Source organism: Cyberlindnera jadinii (assembly GCF_001661405.1).
Source record: "Cyberlindnera jadinii NRRL Y-1542 unplaced genomic scaffold CYBJAscaffold_14, whole genome shotgun sequence".
Lineage (NCBI taxonomy): Eukaryota > Fungi > Ascomycota > Saccharomycetes > Phaffomycetales > Wickerhamomycetaceae > Williopsis > Williopsis jadinii.
This window is the reverse complement of record NW_017963665.1, coordinates 209628-231276: the sequence shown is the minus strand read 5'-3', so window position 1 is coordinate 231276 and position 21649 is coordinate 209628. Positions and strand designations below refer to the sequence as shown.

At 45.1% G+C, this 21649-nt stretch overlaps 14 protein-coding genes and 1 non-coding gene across 15 annotated transcripts; 8 read left to right on the top strand and 7 right to left on the bottom strand.

Annotated features, from left to right (window-relative positions):
* NMT1 (glycylpeptide N-tetradecanoyltransferase NMT1) lies at positions 1-1383 on the bottom strand. Its single transcript, XM_020213435.1, has one exon. The coding sequence runs from the start codon at positions 1341-1343 to the stop codon at positions 15-17; it is 1329 nt and encodes a 442-aa protein (XP_020068845.1). The 5' UTR covers positions 1344-1383; the 3' UTR covers positions 1-14.
* Positions 1384-1601: 218 nt separating this feature from the next.
* PWP1 (rRNA-processing protein PWP1) lies at positions 1602-3305 on the top strand (the record flags this gene model as incomplete). The annotated part of the gene is made up of 1 exon (XM_020213434.1): positions 1602-3305. Exon 1 carries the CDS (start codon positions 1608-1610, stop codon positions 3303-3305), a length of 1698 nt encoding a protein of 565 aa, XP_020068844.1. The 5' UTR covers positions 1602-1607.
* A 178-nt stretch (positions 3306-3483) lies between these two features.
* Positions 3484-5019, bottom strand: NOP56 (snoRNP complex protein NOP56; the record flags this gene model as incomplete). Its single annotated transcript, XM_020217213.1, has 1 exon — positions 3484-5019. The coding sequence occupies one exon, from the start codon at positions 5017-5019 to the stop codon at positions 3484-3486; it is 1536 nt and encodes a 511-aa protein (XP_020068843.1).
* A 443-nt stretch (positions 5020-5462) lies between these two features.
* On the top strand, positions 5463-6185 carry COQ9 (ubiquinone biosynthesis protein COQ9; the record flags this gene model as incomplete). The annotated part of the gene is made up of 1 exon (XM_020216929.1): positions 5463-6185. One exon carries the CDS (start codon positions 5463-5465, stop codon positions 6183-6185), a length of 723 nt encoding a protein of 240 aa, XP_020068842.1.
* Positions 6082-6697, bottom strand: YKE2 (tubulin-binding prefolding complex subunit YKE2). Its single transcript, XM_020215660.1, has 2 exons — positions 6394-6697; positions 6082-6337 (listed from the first exon to the last, which is right to left on the bottom strand). The coding sequence occupies exons 1-2, from the start codon at positions 6642-6644 to the stop codon at positions 6244-6246; spliced, it is 345 nt and encodes a 114-aa protein (XP_020068841.1). The 5' UTR covers positions 6645-6697; the 3' UTR covers positions 6082-6243.
* Positions 6698-6831: 134 nt separating this feature from the next.
* On the top strand, positions 6832-7682 carry CYBJADRAFT_164101 (uncharacterized protein; the record flags this gene model as incomplete). Its single annotated transcript, XM_020213829.1, has 2 exons — positions 6832-6837; positions 6903-7682. 2 exons carry the CDS (start codon positions 6832-6834, stop codon positions 7680-7682), a joined length of 786 nt encoding a protein of 261 aa, XP_020068840.1.
* Positions 7683-7780: 98 nt separating this feature from the next.
* Positions 7781-8544, bottom strand: UGX2 (Ugx2p; the record flags this gene model as incomplete). Its single annotated transcript, XM_020213828.1, has 2 exons — positions 7781-7801; positions 7873-8544. 2 exons carry the CDS (start codon positions 8542-8544, stop codon positions 7781-7783), a joined length of 693 nt encoding a protein of 230 aa, XP_020068839.1.
* Positions 8545-9198: 654 nt separating this feature from the next.
* On the top strand, positions 9199-9271 carry CYBJADRAFT_t135. The gene has a single exon. It is a non-coding gene; the product is annotated as a tRNA-Phe (tRNA).
* A 1331-nt stretch (positions 9272-10602) lies between these two features.
* SFA1 (bifunctional alcohol dehydrogenase/S-(hydroxymethyl)glutathione dehydrogenase) lies at positions 10603-11978 on the top strand. Its single transcript, XM_020217212.1, has 2 exons — positions 10603-10693; positions 10747-11978. Exons 1-2 carry the CDS (start codon positions 10673-10675, stop codon positions 11878-11880), a joined length of 1155 nt encoding a protein of 384 aa, XP_020068838.1. The 5' UTR covers positions 10603-10672; the 3' UTR covers positions 11881-11978.
* A 25-nt stretch (positions 11979-12003) lies between these two features.
* NRP1 (Nrp1p) lies at positions 12004-14261 on the bottom strand. Its single transcript, XM_020215659.1, is given in 2 exon segments — positions 12004-12761; positions 12774-14261. 2 exon segments carry the CDS (start codon positions 14156-14158, stop codon positions 12332-12334), a joined length of 1815 nt encoding a protein of 604 aa, XP_020068837.1. The 5' UTR covers positions 14159-14261; the 3' UTR covers positions 12004-12331.
* A 228-nt stretch (positions 14262-14489) lies between these two features.
* Positions 14490-17219, top strand: CYBJADRAFT_169154 (DUF221-domain-containing protein). Its single transcript, XM_020215658.1, has one exon. The coding sequence runs from the start codon at positions 14508-14510 to the stop codon at positions 17004-17006; it is 2499 nt and encodes an 832-aa protein (XP_020068836.1). The 5' UTR covers positions 14490-14507; the 3' UTR covers positions 17007-17219.
* Positions 17169-18245, top strand: HAM1 (nucleoside triphosphate pyrophosphohydrolase HAM1). The gene has a single exon (XM_020217628.1). It carries the CDS (start codon positions 17479-17481, stop codon positions 18043-18045), a length of 567 nt encoding a protein of 188 aa, XP_020068835.1. The 5' UTR covers positions 17169-17478; the 3' UTR covers positions 18046-18245.
* On the bottom strand, positions 18065-18619 carry FAP7 (nucleoside-triphosphatase; the record flags this gene model as incomplete). Its single annotated transcript, XM_020216622.1, has 1 exon — positions 18065-18619. One exon carries the CDS (start codon positions 18617-18619, stop codon positions 18065-18067), a length of 555 nt encoding a protein of 184 aa, XP_020068834.1.
* A 289-nt stretch (positions 18620-18908) lies between these two features.
* SES1 (serine--tRNA ligase SES1) lies at positions 18909-20288 on the top strand (the record flags this gene model as incomplete). The annotated part of the gene is made up of 1 exon (XM_020212956.1): positions 18909-20288. One exon carries the CDS (start codon positions 18909-18911, stop codon positions 20286-20288), a length of 1380 nt encoding a protein of 459 aa, XP_020068833.1.
* A 105-nt stretch (positions 20289-20393) lies between these two features.
* CYBJADRAFT_174797 (uncharacterized protein) lies at positions 20394-20858 on the bottom strand (the record flags this gene model as incomplete). The annotated part of the gene is made up of 2 exons (XM_020216621.1): positions 20394-20537; positions 20604-20858. 2 exons carry the CDS (start codon positions 20856-20858, stop codon positions 20394-20396), a joined length of 399 nt encoding a protein of 132 aa, XP_020068832.1.
* Positions 20859-21649: the final 791 nt, after the last annotated feature.

Genomic DNA, 21649 nt, shown 5'->3' with positions numbered 1-21649 from the left:
AACTGAAACATATATTAGAGCATAACTACACCAATCTTACTCAGATTGTTTGGATCAATCTTCTTCTCATCGTCCAACCCTCCCGAGATGAACTTGGCCCTATAGTTGAACAGATAGTAGTTCAACAGACCATCACCTGCACCGAATTTCAAGTCTTGGATGAATAGGTTATTGTCCTGGCATGTCAATGCGTTGAAGACATCAACGTTGAGTCTCTTTGCAATGATCAATGCATCGTTGATCAGATCCGTGAGCCTCTTCTTTAAGGCCCCGTTGGAATCTGCGTTTGCTTCAAAGGCAACGTCAGATGCATAGTAAAAGAGGTATGCGATACCAACCTCGTCGTGCTGGGCATTGTTCAACACGGTGAATGGTAGGAGATAGAAACTGAAGAAATCGGTGATTTTACCCTCTTCGTCTTCAACGACAAACGTGTGGACCACTTTCTTGGAATCTTCAATCTCCAAATTACCAAACAGCCAATGCTTGATCTCATCCGGTGTGAAATCTTGAACCAAATCGTAACGGTCCTGATATTTGAGGAACAGTTTCGAAACTTGGTCGAAATCCTCCAATTTCACCCTTCTCAAGTTCTTCACTTTCCCTTCGTTTCTCAATGTGTATTTGGCAATCATCTGGGTCTTCGTAACGTCAGGTGGTAGGTAACTGAACCCAACGTCATGGAGTTTGCTCCAATTGAGAGGTCTATGAGAATAACGGCACACTGAGACAGGGCTTGGCAGCACAACTCCTGCTGTGTAGAGAGCCTGGAAGATGCCCGTGAGGTTAACACGTCTAGTGACCTCTTTGATCAAGATTGGCGCCAATCTCTTTGATCTCAACTTCTTATGCACACAGATGAAGTTGATCTCAACAGCGTGCACGCTGTTAGCCCTCACACGGAGGTCAGCAGGTGTTCCTGCGATGAAGCCAACAAGACGTCCGCTGTCTTTAACTCTGACACCAACGTGCCATTCCTTCTTATACCCAGGTGGCTTCAGAGCCCAATCGAGGAAGTCAGTGGAGTACTTGAATCTAAAGGAAGAGTCAACATCTTCAACGTAGTTCTCGTACAGCAGCTTGTACACTTCAGCACGGTCCTCATCCTTGTTCAGGTCCAAATCAGCCCACTCAAACTCAGGTCTAAGGGGCAAGGGCTCCTTAGAGATCTGATCAACGCTCTTTTGCTCAATAACACCTTCCTCGTCAATCTTCTCGTCAAAGTTCGGAACCGGCTGCGTCTTCCAGAACTTGTAATCGTCCATGGTCTTCTGCTGCTGCTCATCGAGCTGGACACCCTGAGCAAGCTTCTCAAGCAGCTCTTGAATCGACTTCTTTGACATGCTTCCTTTTGCTATGAGAAGAGGCGATGCTCACCGTGTGGACAAAAGAGAGACAAAAAGGGCCAAAAAACGACCCAAAATGGACAAAATTGACAAAGGGGACAAAACGGACAAAATTGCTTATTTGCCCACAATACTTTTGGCAGCACTGCGCTTACCTGATTTGACTGCGCTATGAAATTTTTTTTCTCCCAGCTCTTCGATCAAAGCGATGAGGTGTAGTAAACTTGTTCCTTTCTTCTGTTAAACGATTGAAGCTCGAGGATGTTGTCGTCAACTACATGGGTGCCAAGAGGGTTTGCCTCCGAGTTTCCGGAGAAATATGAGCTGGACGATCAGGAGATGGAAAGAATCAACAAGCTGGCACAGCTGGAGATTGAAGATGCGCAGGAGGGTATTAAAGCATTGGAGGAGGACGGTGAAGTTGAGCCTGAAGAAGCGGAAGTACAGGCTGCCAAGCTGACCACGCAGATCGAATTGGATGATGACTTGAAGGAGTACGATTTAGAGCACTATGACGATGACGTTGATGAGAATGGTGAACCTGTTACGATGTTCCCAGGGCTCAGAGATGACGTTGAGTTCCACGAAGGTGAAGAAGGTGAAGACCCATACATCACCTTACCTAACGAGGAGGAGGTCAACGAAGAGAAACTGGAGTCGCAAGTGTACCCAACCGACAACATGGTGCTGGCTACAAGAACTGAGGATGATATCTCGTACTTGGACGTTTATGTCTACGATGACGGTGCAGGTGCTCCGCAAGGTGCTGATGAGGAAGAAGAGGACAAGTTGGACCCTGATGTGGCCAATGGCTTACAAAGAGGCTCTTCTCTTTATATCCACCACGACTTAATGCTTCCAGCGTTCCCATTGTGCGTCGAGTGGATAAACTACAGACCAAACAAGGACACAGAGGACAACGTTGGCAACTTTGCTGCCATCGGTACATTTGATCCACAGATTGAGATTTGGAACTTGGATTGTATTGATAAGGCATTCCCTGATGTGATCCTAGGAGAGCCTTCTTCTAACTCTTATAACAATATCAAGGCTAAGAAGCAGAAGAAGAAGAAGTCCCAGCATGTCACTACGCATCACACAGATGCAGTGCTTTCTCTTGCACATAACAAGTTTCACAGAAATGTGTTGGCATCAACATCGGCAGATCATACCGTGAAGCTTTGGGATTTGAATCAAGCCGTTGCAGTCCGTTCTATTGATACAATCCACTCAAAGAAGAATGTTTCTTCTTCACAGTGGCATCCGGAGGATGGTGCCATCTTATTAACCGGTGGTTATGATAGTCGTGTCGCTGTATCTGATGTTAGAATCACAGATGTTAATGAAATGTCCAAATACTGGTCCGTTGGTGCTGGAGAAGAGATTGAAAACGTTTGTTGGAGTTCAAACGAACAATTCGTCGCAGGTACTGACCAAGGTAACGTCTATGCATTCGATATCAGAAATGAATCCAAACCTCTGTGGACTTTACAGGCTCATGATGCTGGTATCTCCTCTTTACAAGTTAACTCGTACATTCCAGATCTACTTGTGACCAGTGCTATGGGTGAAAAGGCTATTAAGTTATGGAAAATCCCAACAACAGCCACCTCCAGTGGTAAAGGTCCGTCAATGGTGTTATCCAGAGACTTTGGTGTTGGTAATGTACTTACTTCTTCCTTTGCACCAGATATCGAGGTTGCAGGACATGTTGTTGTTGGTGGTGTTAACAAGGGGTTGAAGATGTTTGATGTGTTCTCAAACAGAGCAGTTAGAACAGGCTTCAAGGAGTCCTTAAGAGAATTGCAAAAGCGTGCTAGAGAACAGGCTAAGGAGAATGGAAGAGCTTCCAGAATCGCCAGAAAGTACCAAGAAGGTTATGAAGAGGCCGTGCTGGAGGTTGAAAGTGATGGGGAGAAGAGTGAAGATGAAGACGATGAAGAGGTCATGGAGGAGTAAGCGAAGGAAACTCTTCACTGTATACGTAATTGAGGAATACTCTCTACAGTATTTAATAAACAGGATAAAATGCGATTAGACGGTATGTAATAGCAGTAATAAAGGGGCCTAAAAGAACCCTTTTTTGTTCTCTAATGGTACAAAGATTTTATATGGTTTCACTCTTTAATGAGCTGGATCATTTGGATTTCTTCTTCTTCTTTGGTGATTCATCATCATCACTCTTTCTCTTCTTCTCCTTCTTCTCCTTCTTCTCCTTCTTCTCCTTCTTTTCCTTCTTTTCCTTCTTTTCCTTCTTTTCTTTCTTCTCCTTCTTTTCCTTCTTCTCCTTCTTTTCCTTCTTCTCCTTCTTCTCATCTTCCTCCTTCTCATCATCAGAGGCATCGCCCATCTCAACGTCCAAATCGTTATACAAAGCAAGTGCCTCAGAGATAGCGTCAGAGTTCTTCATTGTTGGGGCACCAGTGTCGTAGAAGTTCAGTCTCTGTTCAACCTGCTTCTTCAAAATTTGACCAAACACGTTGGTTGGAGCATCGGAGTAGTTATCAATTCTTGAAGCGATGGAACACTTGTTAGCCAAGTATCTTGAGATTCTACCTTTGTTCTTTGAAGATGCTCTACCAATGAAGGAAGAATGGTAAATCAATCCATACTTTGGAGTGTTACCCTTGGTCTTCAAAGCTCTGAAAAGGGCCTTTTCAGCACCCAAGATTTGAACAGTTGAAGCAGCCTGTTTGGACAAGTTTGTCAAAGAACCGGCGTGGGAAATCAATCTTGCACCGATGACTTCACCAATCAACTCGGACAAGTTTGGAGCCACGGTGTGCATCTTATCCTCGAGGTAGTTGTAAAGGGATTTTCTGTAATCGGTCAAAGAGACAACTCTCTTAGCAAACACCAACAAGTTATCAAAATCTTGCTCAGAGATATCTTGACCCATGGAGATTCTCGCATTGTCAATGACGGTTTGAGCGAGCCCAGAGTCATTGTTGAGCAATGCTGTCAACTCATGAAGAGATTCATCGTTAAGAGATGCCTTGTCCTTGATGAACAAAACCAATTTGGCAAAAGTGTAGTTGTCTGGAACCAATTTAGCCAATTCAGGGAAGTGCCATCCATACCATTCCTTAACTCTCATTGAGAAGGTGTTGATGTCCTTGTCCAGTTGATCAAGGAGCGCAATGGCCTGGATGATGTGGTTATCATTCTTCTGAACAGAGAATTTCACCTTGGCTCTAGAGTAGGCATGACCCAAACCGAGCTGAGCTCTCTCAATATCACCCTCTTGCAAGCCCTTGAGCAATTTGTCACCGTGCTGTCTGATACCTCTGAGTAAGTCCTGAACCAGTTCGTTGGAGACAGCGTCGATGTAGCCAAAGGTCTCCTTGATGGAAGGACCCAAGTTCTTGTCTGATATACCAAGGACAATCTGCTTCTTAGCAGACCCCTTAGGAATGTTCAACTCCAAAACAGACTTCAAGTAGTCGGAAACCAAGCCTTCAGAGATTTCATTAGCGTTCTCCAAGGCTTGTGCAGCACCTTTGAACGGAGCAAAGGACACGAGCTCAACCATCTTGGAGAAGTTGCCCAAATCGCTGATTTGAGATTGAACCTCTTTCAGCTTAGCACCAATGTTATCCTGTTGCAACTTCACTTTGAACACAGCATAACCAGTAGCCTCCTCGAAGAGAAGGTAGTCGATTGGAGCAGACATCTTTATCTCTATGGGCAGGAATTACTAGTTTGAATTCTTCTTCCTCTTCTTCTTCTTCCTCTTCAACCTTTGCAAGAGACGAAAATTTTCCAGCTTTTTTTCGCTTCCTCCTGCGATGACATAAAAAATTTTCGTACGCTAGCGTTTTTTCGCTGTCCGAAAAGGGAAAGGTTACGAGCCCGCGGGTGATACCGCGAAAACTGCCTAATGGGGTAAACTGCCCAATGAGGCAATTCCGGCAACCTCATCGAACCATTTTTTGGTATACCAATGCACACCCGTTCCTCGTTCCATGGTTATTAAAATAGTGTTATTTCACTGTGTTGAGTGCTTGTATACACTGGTGATTCCGAGGCTGGTCGCTTTTCACATACACAGGTTGATTTGGAACAATGTTGAGCACAATTGCCGGCTGTAGAGCCCTTGGTCTGAGAGCCATTGGCATGCGAACCATTGGTCTTGGAGCTGTTCCTAAGGTTGTTAGATCGTACCATTCGTACGAGCATGATGAGGACCCGTTCTTCAACAAGGAGAGCCCAAAGTACCGGATTCTGGAGAAGGCGATGGAGTTTGTTCCCGAGTATGGGTTCCAGCACAAGGCCATCCTGGAGAGCTCGAGAACGTTTGGGTACTCAGATGCCATCCAATCGTTGTTCCACAACGGCACTTTTGACCTGATCAAGTTCCATTTGGTCAGAGAGAGATTGAGATTGACCGAGGTTGTCAGTAAGACCGAGGAGTTTAAGCAGTTATCGGACGAGAATACCAAAGTGAAGTACCTGGTGAAGAAGAGATTGGAAGGTAACGTTCCTTACGGGAAGCACATCACTCAGTTACAGACCTACCTCGTGCTACCACCAAACATTGGTGAGGCATCGGAAGAGCTGCACAAGCTGAGTGATGATATCAGATTCCTATCTGGCGACAGTGCCAACGACTTCGCCTGGTATTCAAAGAGACTCTCGCTGAGCACCACCTACGTTGCACTGGAGACCTTCATGGCGCAGGACAAGTCTCCAAACTATACAAACACCTTTGAACTCGCAGACAAGAGACTCTCTAACCTCGGTGATCTGGGCCAGGTCTACAATGACGTTGAAGAGTTTCTGTTCTACACGGTGAACAGTGGACTGAACCTGATTAAGAGCCAAGCAACAAGAGGTTGATTTCTTTACATATGTATATGTAGTTCTATATACAACCAAAAGAAGATGAAATACACGGTTATGACTGAAGAGATGAGCGAATCTGTATGAGCTTTTCCCTCGCCTGGTCCAGCTTGGCCTGTGTGGTGGTGATCGACCCCTCTGCTCTTTCACTATGGCAACTCTGTTAGTAATTATGGGTCACGATGGTAAGATGGCTTATACATACATCTCCTTCTTGATGAACTCGATTCTCTTGTCCACATTCATCTCAGCTTCGGCCTTGTCCTGTGGTAGCAGTACCGGGCCAGTAAGTTTGTAGATCTTAGCGTCGTCATCGAGTGATTCAAACTCTTTACGAACAATGTCATTCTCCTGGAACTGGGTCTCCAGTTGTTGACGTGTCGACAACAGCGTCGACAGATCGTTTTGAAGCTTGTTGAACTCCAAAGAGGTCTTTTCAAACTCTTCTTTACTCATATTTCAACCTGCTGATGTCTGTTGATGAGGATGTGTTGAGTGAGACTGTTGAGTACTTGAACTGAAGATCTTTTCTTCGCAACAGGGAAAAGAAGGGCACCAGTTAAAAAAATTAGAGGTTTCAGAAGGCGAGAAAGCTATACTCGCAGTGAAATATCTTCAATTGATTAGTTTATCCGTGTGAGACATGGCTGTAAGTAAAGGAATAAGGACCCAGTATCAAGACCAAGGTACTAATAGACGGAAAACCACCAACAGTTCAAACCTTGGACCGAGACAAAGACACCTCGTCATGTGATTGATGATTTGGACGATGACTTCACCACCGATGTTGATTTACCTTCGGTTGAGATTGTTGGTCAATTGGACACGTTACACGGCTCGTTGGTTATTGTATCTGATAACTTGAAGATATATAACGATATATTGCTGAAGCATTATGGGAAGCCAGTTGTAAATGCGTCAATTGTCGTTAGAAAGAAGTTTATACAGAGACTGGATACTGATGAGTATATTGAAAGTGAACAGCTTTATTCAACCTCTGGTGAGGTCACGTACGAGGAGGCTGTATCTGCAACTGTTGATATTGTTTCTTATCCAGAGCTGAATCTCATTGTGATGCCCAAGTTTGGGCTCGATAAGGTCAACTATAACTTGATTGCCCAATTACTCTTGAACGAGGTCAAGATCCCTATCATCAGCATATCACCGGGTCAAATACCTTATTCGGATACTGTTTGCTCACTTGGCGACACTCCAGAGACACTGGAGTTCCCTGGTCTGGTTCCACCTTTCGTAATTACTGGAATTTCAGGCTCAATATTGAGCTATTCCAAGGCTCTGAACATTCCACATAACTACGTCTTAATCCTACAGAGCGAGGGAGTCCCAGGATTTGAAAAGATCAACCAGCAGTCCATAGTGCAAGTGGCTAAGTTCCTGAAAGCGAAGTTTAGCTTGTACGACAAGTTTGACCAAGACTGTGACAAGTCTCTCAGCTATGGCAAAGCCGTGAACAATCTGGGACTCTACTTATGATCTGGGGGCATATCAGTGTCGTTTATATATGTACTAATCATTCGTCGTCTTCGTCACTTGTAACACCAAAGTCCATCACCTTAACCTTATGTACAACGTTACCATGTTCCTGACTCGCACTGTACGAATAAGAGCGACGTGTGCTTCGTCTGGCTCTTGACAAGCTGGCCAATCTGCGGAAACTACCCACATGAGCATCACCATCGTCATCATCATGAGCATCATCATCATCGTCATCCTCCATCATTATCGCATCTTCGTTATCCGTGTCCTCCTCAGTATCATACAGCACTGCACTCTGTTGCTGGTACTGGGACGCAAACAAGTCTTGATTCCACGTGAAGCCCTGGGACTCCTTTAGCGAAATCGAGTACATCGGTACATCGTTGAAGAACCGTCCAGAGTGAAGTTCATACACCAAATGCTTCTCGTCCGATATCATAGTCGATGAGAGGAATGAACGGCGTCTTGCCCACGGCGAAGATGAAGACGTGAAACTCGATACGCGTCTGTTGAACCGTGCTCTGTGGGACACGCCAGCATCCTTCGTCTCAATGTTCCCAAAGTTGCTGAAGCTGTGACGGTAAGGCTTTGCATCACCGGTACTCCTCTGGAGCACAGGCATCACAGAGCCTCCGCTTGGACTATCCGTACCATCGTTGCTGTTATAATTATAATTATTATAATTATAATTGTTATTATTGTGATTATGATTATCACCACCCCCGGATATGGCACAGCTGCTGCTGCTTGCCGAAAGCGATACTGAACCCCTCGGCGAAGTCCTCAGCTTGCCGATTTTCGTATCCTTGTGCCGTCTGTGATCTCTCGTTGCACTCATGGTCAGCTTGTTCAACGGCATCTCTGTTCTTCAATTGCTTTCAAGCCGAGTGGGAGAGCAGGGGTGCAATCAGAGCGTGCTGCTAAGGAGAAAACAGGAGTGAAAATGGTGCGAATTATTGCGTATTAATAGCTCCGTACACAGTGACACAAATTGTTGCCCTTTGGCACAAAATCCCGTACAAGGTGTGCGGATTTTCGGTTTTTTTTTGGGGGGGGGCCTTTGATAAGCGATGCATCCGTTGAGTCATTTTGGTTTTGGATGTGTGGGCAAAAGCCAATTGGAGGAGCTTCCGTCGGTGCTGAGCTTGGAAGGAGGAGCTAGAGCACGTCTGATGACGTTCAGGTGGTCATTGTAGTTCTTTGGAGGATGTGGTGTAGTGTTGTACAGAGCATAGAGAGTAATGAGGGGCAAGCGACGTATGGAGTGGCATGTAGCCACACTTTGGGAGTTGTCTCCAGACTTGGTGGTATGAGTAAACCATTAATATTCTCAGCTTGCCATTGGTGTACAGGCCTCAGATTATCTTCATTGATTCGAACAGCGAGAAGAGTATGGCGAATCGGTGTATATAGCGCAATAGATTGAGGAGCATGAGAGCTGGTTATGAGCGCGGATGGAGTATATGGTATACACTGTGTGACAAACACGATCATGTTCTTAATCATCAAGCATGCGGTTTTAGCTCAGTCGGGAGAGCGCATGACTGAAGATCATGAGGGCCTGTGTTCAATCCACAGAAATCGCATTTTTTTTGCTCGCCCAAGGCACACGCTTTCGAGGCAAAGGGTCCACGCATGGTAGTGCAGCTATTACATCTACGATGTCTTCGTGAGATGAACCGTTCTATACACCAGTATAACAACTTATGAATCAATGATCCTCAACAACGTATAGTCAATTGTCTCGTTAGCAGAGGAGACCGTGTTGGAGGTTATGGCTCAGTGTACGGTGGAGGTAGTATTAACATGCCTCAACTCCCTGTCTGATAATGAAGAAGAACTGAGTGAGACTTTTAAGCTGCAAGGCACTGAATTGCTAAATGACCGCATCTATACACGGACTCTGAGGTTAGAGACCACAAAACACACCACGACACATGTAGTAATCCAGATCCAGAAGGATTCTTGGTGAATATGCAAACGTGTCATCGAAGAGATAGGCGTGTTCTCCACTATAAGACTGAAAGTGCACATATACGGGCTTCTTAGAGCTACCTAAGGAACGAGGTCGCAGCTTTACAGTTCTGGGCCAGACTCTGAGCAACAAAGGCAATGGCCACCACCTTCGTGAATCATCAATGCATACACTTTTCGTGTTTACGCTCAGAGTACGCAATTGTCAGGACAGAGCAACATGTTGGTATTCCAACAGCTCTTCCAAAGCTCCCTTCCGTCTCGAGAGTGTTTAGCAGAAGATCAGTAGGCGGTGACGAGGGTCAGAACAGTATCATCATCATCAGACAATGCTTCACAGCACAGAGGAATCCTTGTGTTCCCATCAAGGGTGGAATATCTCTACGAATAAACCACAACTCCAGCTGCAATAGACTAAAATTGTACCACAGCAAAGATCAAAATCAGTTGCTGCCCACTAAAACATAGACACATGGCACAGTGGTCATCACATTGGTCATCACATTGGCGAATACTAATCCATCTTAGCAAATCTAACAACCGCATTCAGAGCTTATACATACTCTCTACAGCCAACAACGGCGCTCTTCTTCTCCGACCAATCGGCGTTAACCCCATACATTTGATCCTGGAACTGAACCTGTATATACTCAGCACTCGTGGACTCCACTGCCTTACTAATTACACTAAAAAGGGCACAGACACAATGGAAAGACACCAGACCAATCATATCCTCCCATCTGACTACGGTGCCTGAAGGGGAAAGAAAAAATTTCCCTTATTTCGTAATCAGTGAAATCCGATTGTCGTAGAGTTTTCCTCGGAGTTGAAACTGGGAAAGTGGGCGGGATTGTCTTTCCTCTTTGGGAAAAGAAAACCCGCTCATCCTGAGGGAGCAGGCAGTTGGGCAATTTCCTCTTCTTATATAAAAGGATCTTCATTCGTTCTTTTCTTGATTAATAACCGCTTGAATTGAACTCCAATCAAACCAATTGCCTAAAGAACTAAACACAATGGCCTCTACTGAAGGAAAAGTAAGCGCAATCCGCTCAGTTACCACTGTATTTCGGAACTAACACCAGAATAGACCATCACTTGTAAAGCTGCTATCGCTTGGGAACCAAAGAAACCACTCTCCATCGAGGAGATTGAGGTTTTGCCACCAAGAGCTCATGAGGTTAGAATCAAACTCGACTACTCCGGTGTTTGTCACACTGACGCTTACACCTTGTCTGGTCTTGACCCAGAAGGTGCCTTCCCAGTCATCTTGGGTCACGAAGGTGCCGGTATTGTTGAGTCTGTCGGTGAAGGTGTCACCTCTGTGAAGGTTGGTGACTCTGTCATTGCCCTTTACACCGCCGAGTGCCGTGAGTGTAAGTTCTGTAAGTCTGGCAAGACCAACTTGTGTGGTTCCGTTAGAGCTACCCAAGGTAAGGGTGTGATGCCAGATGGTACCTCAAGATTCAGACACAAGGCTACCGGTAAGGAGATCTTGCACTTTATGGGCTGTTCCACTTTCTCCCAGTACACCGTTGTCGCTGATGTTTCTGTTGTCGCTGTTAACCCAGAGGCTCCAAAGGATGTTACCTGTTTGTTGGGTTGTGGTGTCACCACTGGTTACGGTGCTGCTATCAACACCGCCAATGTCCAAGAAGGTGACACCGTTGCCGTCTTTGGTGCTGGTATCGTTGGTCTGTCCGTTGTCCAGGGTGCTGCATCCAGAAAGGCTTCCAAGATCATTGTCGTTGATATCAACGATGACAAGAAGGCTTGGGCTGACAAGGTTGGCGCTACTGACTTTGTCAACCCAACAAAGCTTTCCGAAGGTCAAACCATTGTGGACAAGCTTATCGAGATGACCGATGGTGGTCTCGACCACACCTTTGACTGTACTGGTAACGTCAAGGTTATGAGACAAGCCCTCGAAGCTTGTCACAAGGGCTGGGGTCAATCCATCATCATTGGTGTTGCTGCTGCTGGCCAAGAGATCTCCACAAGACCATTCCAACTGGTCACTGGTAGAGTCTGGAAGGGTTCTGCTTTCGGTGGCGTCAAGGGTAGAACTCAACTCCCAACCTTTGTTGAGGACACCATGAACGGTAAGCTCATGGTTAAGGAATTCATCACCCACAGACAAACCTTGCCACAGATCAACGAGGCCTTTGACGACATGCACAAGGGTGAATGTATCAGAGCCGTTGTTGACTTGCACAACATTTAACTAGCCGAGCCTCGCCAAAGTCATCTGTGATGAGCCCGTGGTCCGAGAGGCACAACCCTACATTTATGTAATTAAAAACAAAGAACAGAATGCACCTTCTTTAAGCTGATAGAATCAACTATGTAGAATCAACTATGTAGAATCAACTATGTAGAATCAACTATAGTTAAAGCTTTGTAATAACATACCTTAAAATTAATACTTGTCGAGAAGTAATCTTATTCGTTCACCTCTCCAACATCATTAAACCAAACCAGTTTGTACCTCAAACGTTGACAAAACAACACCTAAAAACAATATAATATAAATACACGCAAGCACGGTATATAAACAATTCCAAGCTCCCCTCCGATCATCTGTACTATATATAATCTCTCTCCTTTTCTGAATAATATGCTCTGCTATCCAGAAGTAGCAGACACTTCACCTTGTTGGTCCCTGATTGATCCCTTCACCAGTTCTCAGAGTTATTCACTGCATAACCGATGTTTATACCTGACAAATTCTTGGATAGATCTTTCATATCCGTGTTGTAAACCTGTTGGAAATATCTGGCGGACTGCTGTTGGTCCTGAGCCTGAGCCCTTGGTTGACCTTGTTGTCCAGTCAACTGGCCAGACGAGCCTTGTCCAGCTGCACTTTGACCCTGAACTTGCTGAACCCGTGGTGCACCACATCTCAGGCAACAGATGTTCTTTGCAAAGTTGTGGTATGCACAGCCGTCATTACCACATTTCCAATCACCAGCTCTGAATGGCACCGATGAAAACCTTTGACCATGGCCATTGTTGTTATGATTGTTGCCGCCATGATTGTTGCCGCCATGATTGTTATTGTTGTTGTTGTTATTATTGCCGTTGCCGTTGTTATTGTTATTGTTGTTGTTATTGTTGCTGTGGTTATGGCCGTTGCTATTATGCGTATGGTTGTGAGCATGGCCATGGTTGTGATTGTTGTTAGTGTGGTTGTTGCTGTGGGCATGTCCATGGTTATGACTGTTGTTGTTGTTGTTGTTGTTGTTGTTGTTGTTGTTGCTATTATTATTGCCGTTACCGTTGTTGTTAGTGTTGGCTGAGCCCTGAGAACCGTTACCATTGGCAGTGTATATCGACTCTTGAACAGCAGCAGCAGATGAGGCAGGGAATGAGCAACGGAAGCATGCAGTACGACGTTGGAAGTTTGAGAACCCGCAACTTGGACAAGTCCAGTCACCAGGTCTTGGACGGTTCTTTGAAGGAGGGAACAAGGTCAAGATTTCCTGTGCACGGTCTAGGACACGGGCACTTGAAGGTTGAACCTGGATGCATTTGTCATTGAGCGAGCGACCATTCATCGCCAATGACTCTGCAGCCTCTTCATGAGAGCTGAACACTGCAAAGCCAGAGCCTGTTGGTTTATTCTGGTCTGGTGTTTTCAATGTCCAGAATGCGATTGGACGGCCTCCGTATTGTGTGAACCAGCTCTCCAATTCGCTCTGAGTAGTGTCATATGGCAGGTTGGTCATATATAGTACTTTTGATCTTTCAGCCAAGAATGCACGCACATCGGCACGCGCGTCATATGGATGAGTTAGCACATCATGGTGGTCCTGAGCAGGAGTACACTTCTTAACCAAGGCCTTGAGAATGGACGTGACTATTTCAACTTCCTCGCCGGCACGACGACCTTCCTGTTGAGTACCTTGATGATGGTGATTATGATGCGGTTGCTGAGACTGTGATTGCAGTTGTTGTGGATGAACCTGGAAACTGGTATTGCTTGGATCAAGTTCAACTTCAAGTGCGGTCAGGATGCTCGATAAGTTAGAGGCAGAGTAACTCAATGCCTCGGGATGATGAGCTTGCCATTTGGCATACTCATCCTTGATGTCAAACACACGCGCATGCTGTAGATATGGTGGTAGAACCACAGTCTTGTCACGTGCCTCTCTCGGTAGCTGTACCCTCAAATCCCAAGCATCCCAAGTGACAAAGGTGAATTCGAGGTTCTTGGAGATGATGTACTCGTGGACAAACGCATCCAGCTTGGAGATCGCATCCTTGAAGTTCCCGCTGTTTCTCACGTGCTCCCATGTTAACGTCGTCAAGTTGGTACACAGAGCTGTGATAGGGGTGTTTGTGGGACGGCTCAGAACAGAGTCTCTGGCAATCTCGTGTAACGTGGAGGCATCCAACAACCTCCACGCCATCTCAATCACCTCGGCAGAGTCCTTTGAGACATAAACACCATGTTCATCGCAGGTGGTTGTCACGTCAATCACCAAGTAGAGGTCACTCATTGTATAAAGACGAACCCTCTTGAGCAGTGAACACACTTAAACACACGCACACAGAGAGAAACAGAGATCCGAATCAATACTCAGCAACGAAATGAGGTATTTGCCTATTGCTTTGTGTTGTTTTTTCGCTTTAGTTTTGCGTCGCAGTCCACGTCGAGGAAATTTTCACTTGTCGCATTTCCTAAACAGGAAATTACCCAATAGGGGTGTTTTTGTCGCTGCTCCACTCTTCAGCCTGGAAAAAGTGTTGCCTGTACCGGATATTGTGTATACACAAAGATGTAAACAAAGCACAACGAGACTTCATCACCATTCATTACTCTTCCAACAGCTTGCTCTTTCACTGGAAATGAGTGCACTTCCTTCTGACATAGACCCTACAAAGCAGCCATTACGAGTGTTCAAGGCCCAGCTCGCGGTGTGTACGGTTCTCGGGGTATCAGCGTTTCTTCTGTTCAGTCTGCTGCGATACAGATGGCCCCATATCTATGGGGTGCGAGTGCTGAGGAAGAATGGGCTGACTCCGTTGCCCAAGACTCTGTTTGGATGGTGTTTGACGTTGTATAACGTATCGGACGCTGAAGTGCTGGAGCAGTCCGGGCTGGATGCGTATGTGTATCTCGGGTTCTTCCGTATGGCGATAAAGCTCTTTGCAACGTTCCTTGCAATATCGATGTGCTTTATAGGCCCTATACGGTACTACTACACGGGGTTTTTCGATAGCGATGGTATATCCTGGGACGGTGAGTCATCAGGATCTGTGTTATCGATCTTCCTCTCGAAAAGTAAGGGCGATGGTGATGACGATGGAGAGAACAATGGACTCGCCTCTACAGCATGGATGTATGCGTTGTTTACGTACGTTTTCACCTGGATCGTGTACTACTTTCTCTGGTCGCAGACTGAACTTGTGGTTTCAGTACGGCAGAGGTACCTCGGTCAACAGAACTCTATAACTGATCGAACGATCTTACTCGAGGGATTACCAACTGAATTCAACCCTTATGACTACAGCAACAGCGACAGTAGTTCAACGTCTGAGCTGTCCAGTAATAATGAACATGAAGCTTCTAAATTTGATGAAGATAGACTTAAGAGGTATATAGAAGATCTGGGGATCGGTAAAGTTAGAGATATCTCAATCGCATCTGACTGGTCAAGACTCAGGAAGTTGTTCCAAGAGAGGAAGCGAATCATGAGAAACCTCGAAGTTGCGTATTCAAAATACATTCCACTAACAGTGGAGGTGTATACATCGGGCAATTTAGAACCATCAGTGACACCAAGAGAATTAATCCCACAATACTCGGAATCGGACTCGTTACTCGGCTCAGACAAGAGACCAAAGAAGAGACTGGGGTTCTTGGGGATATTTGGTGAAGAGGTTGATGCAATATCATACTATTCCAATAAACTTGTTGATGTTGATAGAAGAATTACAGCAGAACGTCAAATGGTGAATCTACCCGCTGCCAGAGCCGCATTTGTCACCATGGACTCCGTGGCATCGGCACAAATGGCTGCTCAGACGGTTATTGACCCTCACTTGTACAGATTGATTGCAAGGTTAGCTCCAGCACCACATGACATCTGCTGGGATAATTTGTGCCTATCCAGAGGAAACAGATTCCTCAGATCTAACTTGATAACTTTTGTCATTGCAATCTCTACAGTAGGGTTGATCTTTCCTGTTATTTACTTGTCAACTTTTATCAACTTGAAAACCATTCAAAAGTTCTGGCCAGCTTTGGGGGATCTGATATCTCAATCTGATACGCTAACATTACTCATCGGGTTGGTTCCACCATATCTATATACTCTCTTGAATGTTTCTGTTCCATACTTCTATCAATACTTGTCAACGTTGCAAGGTTACATCTCTAATGGACAAGTGGAACTATCTGCAACTTCGAAGAACTTTTTCTATCTCTTCTTCAATTTGTTTTTGATCTTTACTTTGGCAGGGACGGCGACCAACGTTTGGGCCTTGTTCTCAGACACTACAAAAGTAGCTTATGAGCTTGCAAATTCTTTAAAGACGTTGTCTTTGTTCTATGTCGACCTTATCCTGTTACAAGGATTAGGCATGTTCCCATTCAGATTACTACAAGTGGGTGATGTTTGTCTTGAAATTATAGCAAAGATGTTCTACTGTCGTACAGCAAGGGATTTCAGAAACCTTTACTACGTCCCACCTATCTTTGACTTCTCCTTGGTACTCCCACAGCATATTCTCATCATGATCATCACCATGAGTTACTCTATCATGTCTACGAAGATCGTCACAGCAGGTTTGGTGTATTTCTTCCTAGGATATTATACCTACAAATATCAGTTAATGTATTCTATGGTACACCCTCAACATTCGACTGGTCAATCGTGGCCTATGATCTTCAGAAGGGTGTGTCTTGGACTGGTGATATTTCAGCTGACCATGGCTGGAACGTTGGCTCTTGAGCACGCATATTTCTTTGCCATTATGGTGGTACCACTTGTACTTAGTACGTTTGTGGTATTTTACACATTTGAGAAGGACTACTTGCCATTATCCTTTTACATTGCGCTTAAGGCCATAAAGAAGAGCACTCTAACAAGTAATGTTGGTTCTTCTACAGCCTTAGCGTCACCTACAAATGAAGCACAAAGAAGAACTGTTAAGAAGAGGGCAAGCACACTGGATGAACTCAGAGAGTTGAATAAGAAGTATGTGTGCCCATACCTTGATGACCCTCTTGATGGACCAATAATTGGCTTTGATGGAGATTATCTACAGCAGATCCGATTTGATCCAACGAGTCTTCATGGCCATATCATCAGAAAGTATCATATATCGTCCGAATGGGAATGAAAATGTAATTCATTTGCCCGTTATTTCTTGTGATCTCCCCCATAAATGTTGCTGGTCTCAACCTTGGGAAACTCTGGGAAGTTAAAGTATTTTAATGGGTCGAAGTTGTTGTTCTCGCTCTGTTCTTGTGGACTGTTCTTGAGCCCTCTCGTTGATGAAGCTTGTGGTGATTTCACTGGACCATGAGTTGCCGGCTTGAAAAGCGTATACGAGTATGTGACCATAGTGACTCTACGAAGAAGTCTTCAAACGACCTCTCTATCTAATTACTGACCCCTCTATAAAGAACTCTTATGAACTTATATACCCACCAATGTTAGCCCCCAGTTTGAAACATTGTTGCGACAACTCGTTGTAATATACATTTTTGTAAAGGGGACACTGTGCATCAAAACGTTTTTAGACAAATCGAGCTCTTCTGTTGAAACAACTGTCAGACGTTGAATACCAGGGAAAGCCAGTCATAGAGACGATGCCAATTACATTTGTCACCGGCAACTTGAACAAGCTGAGAGAGTTCCAAGCGATTGTTGAGGATTCAAGTATCGTCCATCAAAAGATTGATCTTGAAGAGATTCAAGGGTCAATTGCCGAGATCTCTACAAAGAAGGCCAAGGCTGCTGCCAACGCCATTGGTGGCCCAGTCCTCGTTGAAGATACTTGTCTTGTGTTCAATGCATTGTCCAAACCAAACTTGGAGCTTCCAGGCCCGTATATTAAGTGGTTTTTGGATTCTCTTGGTGTTGAAGGTTTGCCAAAGCTTCTAAGTGGGTTTGAAGACAAATCTGCTCAGGCCGTCTGCACCTTTGCCTACTGCGAGGGCCCAGGCTGCGAAGTGAAGCTATTCCAAGGTGTCAACGATGGTATCATAGTTGATGTACCACGTTATAACGGTGACTCGCCATTTGGATGGGATCCAATCTTTCAGCCAAATGGGTACAAGCAGACCTACGGTGAGATGGACAAGTCCTTAAAGAACACCATTTCGCATCGTTACAAAGCACTTGTTTTGGTTAAAAAGTTCCTCCATGACAATTAAATCCATACACATGTACGTCTTACATAGGAAGCTCATTAGATGCACCAGCAGGGTTATTGATCTTCCAGGTATCTATCCAAGACACGATTCTGTGAACGTTCTCATCCATATCCTCTGTAGTATTGGATTGCAGCTCGATGACGATCTCTGGCGCATATGACTCTCTGGCCTCGTTAGCAATGACCTCCATGATCTCACAGTCGATGTTCTCGTCGATTTTACTCTGTGGGTACCCTCTCTTCTCCAATCTATCGTATAGGATCCCGTTATCTGTCTTGAGAACGATAACGAGGTCTACAAGTCTCTCTGGAAGCCAGTCGCAAGCGTGCCAGTCGATCACAATGCCACCTTGCTCCAGCATTGGCTCCAGTGCATCACACAGCTTATCCTCGTCCACAATATGGCACTTTCTTTCCTCGTCGTACCCATCAAAGCAGTCGTACGCCTTCGCAAACTCCGTGACGTTTATATGCTTAAACGCAGGTGCCTCTCTACACAATTGCTCAGCATGCGACGTCTTACCACACCCCGGCGTACCAGTAATCACAATGTTAGGCAACGGTCTAGTGGACATCTCAGTATTATCAGCACACAGCACAGCACAGCACAGCACAAAGTATACAGAAGAAGCTGATTTATGTCTCGTTAAATGAAGCCTCGGAACATCGCAGCAGCCATCCCTCCGATGAAATTTTTTCAGAACCGGCCGATGAGCCCTCGGAAGTGTTTTTTTGTTTTTTTCTGGCTTCCACCACCGCTTCGACAACAAAAACGACACTTGGACGTTTTTTCTATCACTTTTCCTTCTCTAACAAAGGCACAACAAACACACACTTCACCAACAAGGAGAACGAGTACGAAACATGTTGGACATCTCACAGTTCATCGAAGAGAAAGGCGGTAACCCTGAGCTCATCAAGAAGTCACAGGCTGCGCGTTATGCGTCTGTTGAGCTTGTTGATGACATTGTTCAGTCGTACAAGGAGTGGACCAAGATCAGATTTGACCTGGATGCTCTGAACAAGCAGCAGAACAAGGTGCAGAAGGAGATTGGGTTGAAGTTCAAGGCCAAGGAAGATGCGTCTGAGCTGTTGAAGGAGAAGGATGCGATTGCAGAGAAGAAGAAGGACCTCATCGTCAAGGAGCAGGAGCTTGACAAGGCGCTGAAGTTCAAAGTGAACCAGGTTGGTAACATTGTCCACGAGTCTGTGCCAGTGTCTGACAACGAGGACAACAACGGGCTCGTGAGAGACTGGAACCCAGAGGGGTACGAGAAGGTGGCCAAGGTTGCTGCTGCCACTGGTAAGGAGGCCAAGTTGTCGCACCACGAAGTGTTACTCCGTCTGGACGGTTACGATCCTGAACGTGGTGTCCGTATTGTTGGTCACAGAGGTTACTTTTTGAGAAACTATGGTGTGTTCTTGAACCAGGCATTGATCAACTACGGATTGAACTTTTTGGCCAAGAACGGTGGTTACACTCCATTGCAAGCACCTGTGATGATGAACAAAGAGGTGATGGCCAAGACCGCCCAGTTGTCGCAATTCGACGAGGAATTGTACAAGGTTATCGATGGTGAAGATGAGAAGTACTTGATTGCCACTTCTGAACAACCAATCTCTGCTTACCATGCTGGTGAGTGGTTTGAATCCCCAGCAGAACAGTTGCCAGTTAGATACGCTGGTTACTCCTCTTGTTTCAGAAGAGAAGCTGGTTCCCACGGAAAGGATGCTTGGGGTATCTTCCGTGTCCATGCCTTTGAGAAGATTGAACAGTTCTGTCTCACTGAGCCAGAGAAATCATGGGAAGAGTTTGACCGTATGATCAACTTGTCTGAAGAGTTCTACAAGTCCCTTGGATTGCCATACAGAGTTGTCGCCATTGTTTCTGGTGAGCTGAACAACGCAGCTGCTAAGAAGTACGACTTGGAGGCCTGGTTCCCATTCCAGGAGGAATACAAGGAGTTGGTTTCTTGCTCTAACTGTACAGATTACCAATCCAGAAACTTGGAGATCAGATGTGGTATCAAGAAGATGACTGACCGTGAAAAGAAGTACGTCCACTGCTTGAACTCTACTTTGTGTGCCACTGAACGTGCCCTGTGCTGTATCTTGGAGAACTACCAAACGGAAGAAGGTCTTGTCATCCCAGAGGTGTTGAGAAAGTACATCCCAGGTGAACCAGAGTTCATTCCATTTGTTAAGGAGCTACCAAAGAACTCTACCTCTCAAAAGAAGAAGTAATAGACCTGTTATGCAGTATCATCATTATTATATAAACCAGTAGTGTCTCATCTTACTCTTGTAAGTTTTATCGTAAAATCGTAAAGTTTTCCATGCATTATACGTTCAAAATGCAGAGTCCACGGTGTCCGCAAATCTCACCCTCTTTAGGGAGTTGAGCGATGAAGTTGAGCTGAAGCAGCTGCTTGAGCACGACCGGCTGGAGGATCTCGTAGATTCTCTCTGTATTTCCTCGTTATAGCTTTGAATCTAAGACTGTTGTTAGTTCTGGTTCTTCCATTTAATAACCATCTGTTGAATTGTAAAATCACGTACCTGTGCTTCCCTCACCCTATGCTTGAGGAACAGTTCATACTTGGATTTCCTTCTTGGTAGTGGTGCATCCTCCTCTTCAGTCTCGTCTTCATAACTCGAGAAGTTATTGTATGAACTGCTTCCCGCTGGTCCTTCTTTCAAAAGTTTGATGAACTGTTTCACTTTGCCCTTATCGGATTCCTTCTTGATTGTGCACGTCTGCGTCTTTTCCTTTGGGCTCCCGTCCCTATGCAATAAAAGAGATGAACCTATCATCTTGATATAATGAATATGATATTGCTCCACAATATGTTCTAGAGCTATGCCTTGTTTTCTCTATGCTGTCGTACTCTTACACTAATTAGAATAAGTCCAGGATTGTTTAGGAAGGGGGAAAATTGGAATGAATTTAAGCAATTTTTGCACCTCTTGCCAACACCTGACATATCCCGGAAAATCTATGCATTGACCCCGTGTCGAATGGTTTTTCCGGACTTCACACCAGCAGCAAAAATTTTTTTCTATGGCCGTCATTTCCGGGACCATCTAGCCAAGGATCGAATTTTTCCGAGAGGCTGTGGGGTCACCCAACTCAAAGCTGGTGGTATGACCAAGGGAATATGAGATATACGAGAAAAGCCAGATTTAAGCTGGTAAAAACTAACAGCAATTTCCACCTCTTGCCATATGTGTTTGTAGTTCATAAGTTGAGAGAATTTTTGCCGTCTCATATCCCACACTAAACGACAGGCTGACACCTGGGGACTAATTTGAGTAAGGTTTTCATCCCGTGCCTAAAATCAGGATTCAGGATGAGGCAACCCAGTTGAAGGACAAAAGGAAGATTCTAGACACACTTTTACAGTTGGTTTCGAACTTTTCCACAAGTCACAGTCTTGGTATTTGGCTTTGCTGGTGATTGCTATGGGTTCAAACAAGTGCCACTGGACTTGTCGTCTGAACAAGAGAGGCCATATGGGGATGGCGAGAGGGAGCATCGCCGGTGGCTTACACCATGCCTATAAAATTATGGTCAGAGTTAGCTTGTACTAACTCTTGAGGGGTAT

Excerpts from the sequence above, each read along its gene's own strand:
- SFA1 (XM_020217212.1), top strand. The coding sequence starts at position 10,673 with ATGGCCTCTACTGAAGGAAAA. Across the intron at positions 10,694-10,746 it reads TGGCCTCTACTGAAGGAAAA|ACCATCACTTGTAAAGCTGC; the intron begins GTAAGCGCAATC and ends ACACCAGAATAG.
- CYBJADRAFT_169154 (XM_020215658.1), top strand. The coding sequence starts at position 14,508 with ATGAGTGCACTTCCTTCTGACATAGACCCTACAAAGCAGCCATTACGA.
- NMT1 (XM_020213435.1), bottom strand. The coding sequence starts at position 1,343 with ATGTCAAAGAAGTCGATTCAAGAGCTGCTTGAGAAGCTTGCTCAGGGT.
- NRP1 (XM_020215659.1), bottom strand. The coding sequence starts at position 14,158 with ATGAGTGACCTCTACTTGGTGATTGACGTGACAACCACCTGCGATGAA.
- YKE2 (XM_020215660.1), bottom strand. The coding sequence starts at position 6,644 with ATGAGTAAAGAAGAGTTTGAAAAGACCTCTTTGGAGTTCAACAAGCTT. Across the intron at positions 6,338-6,393 it reads GAGTTCATCAAGAAGGAGAT|TGAAAGAGCAGAGGGGTCGA; the intron begins GTATGTATAAGC and ends GAGTTGCCATAG.
- HAM1 (XM_020217628.1), top strand. The coding sequence starts at position 17,479 with ATGCCAATTACATTTGTCACCGGCAACTTGAACAAGCTGAGAGAGTTC.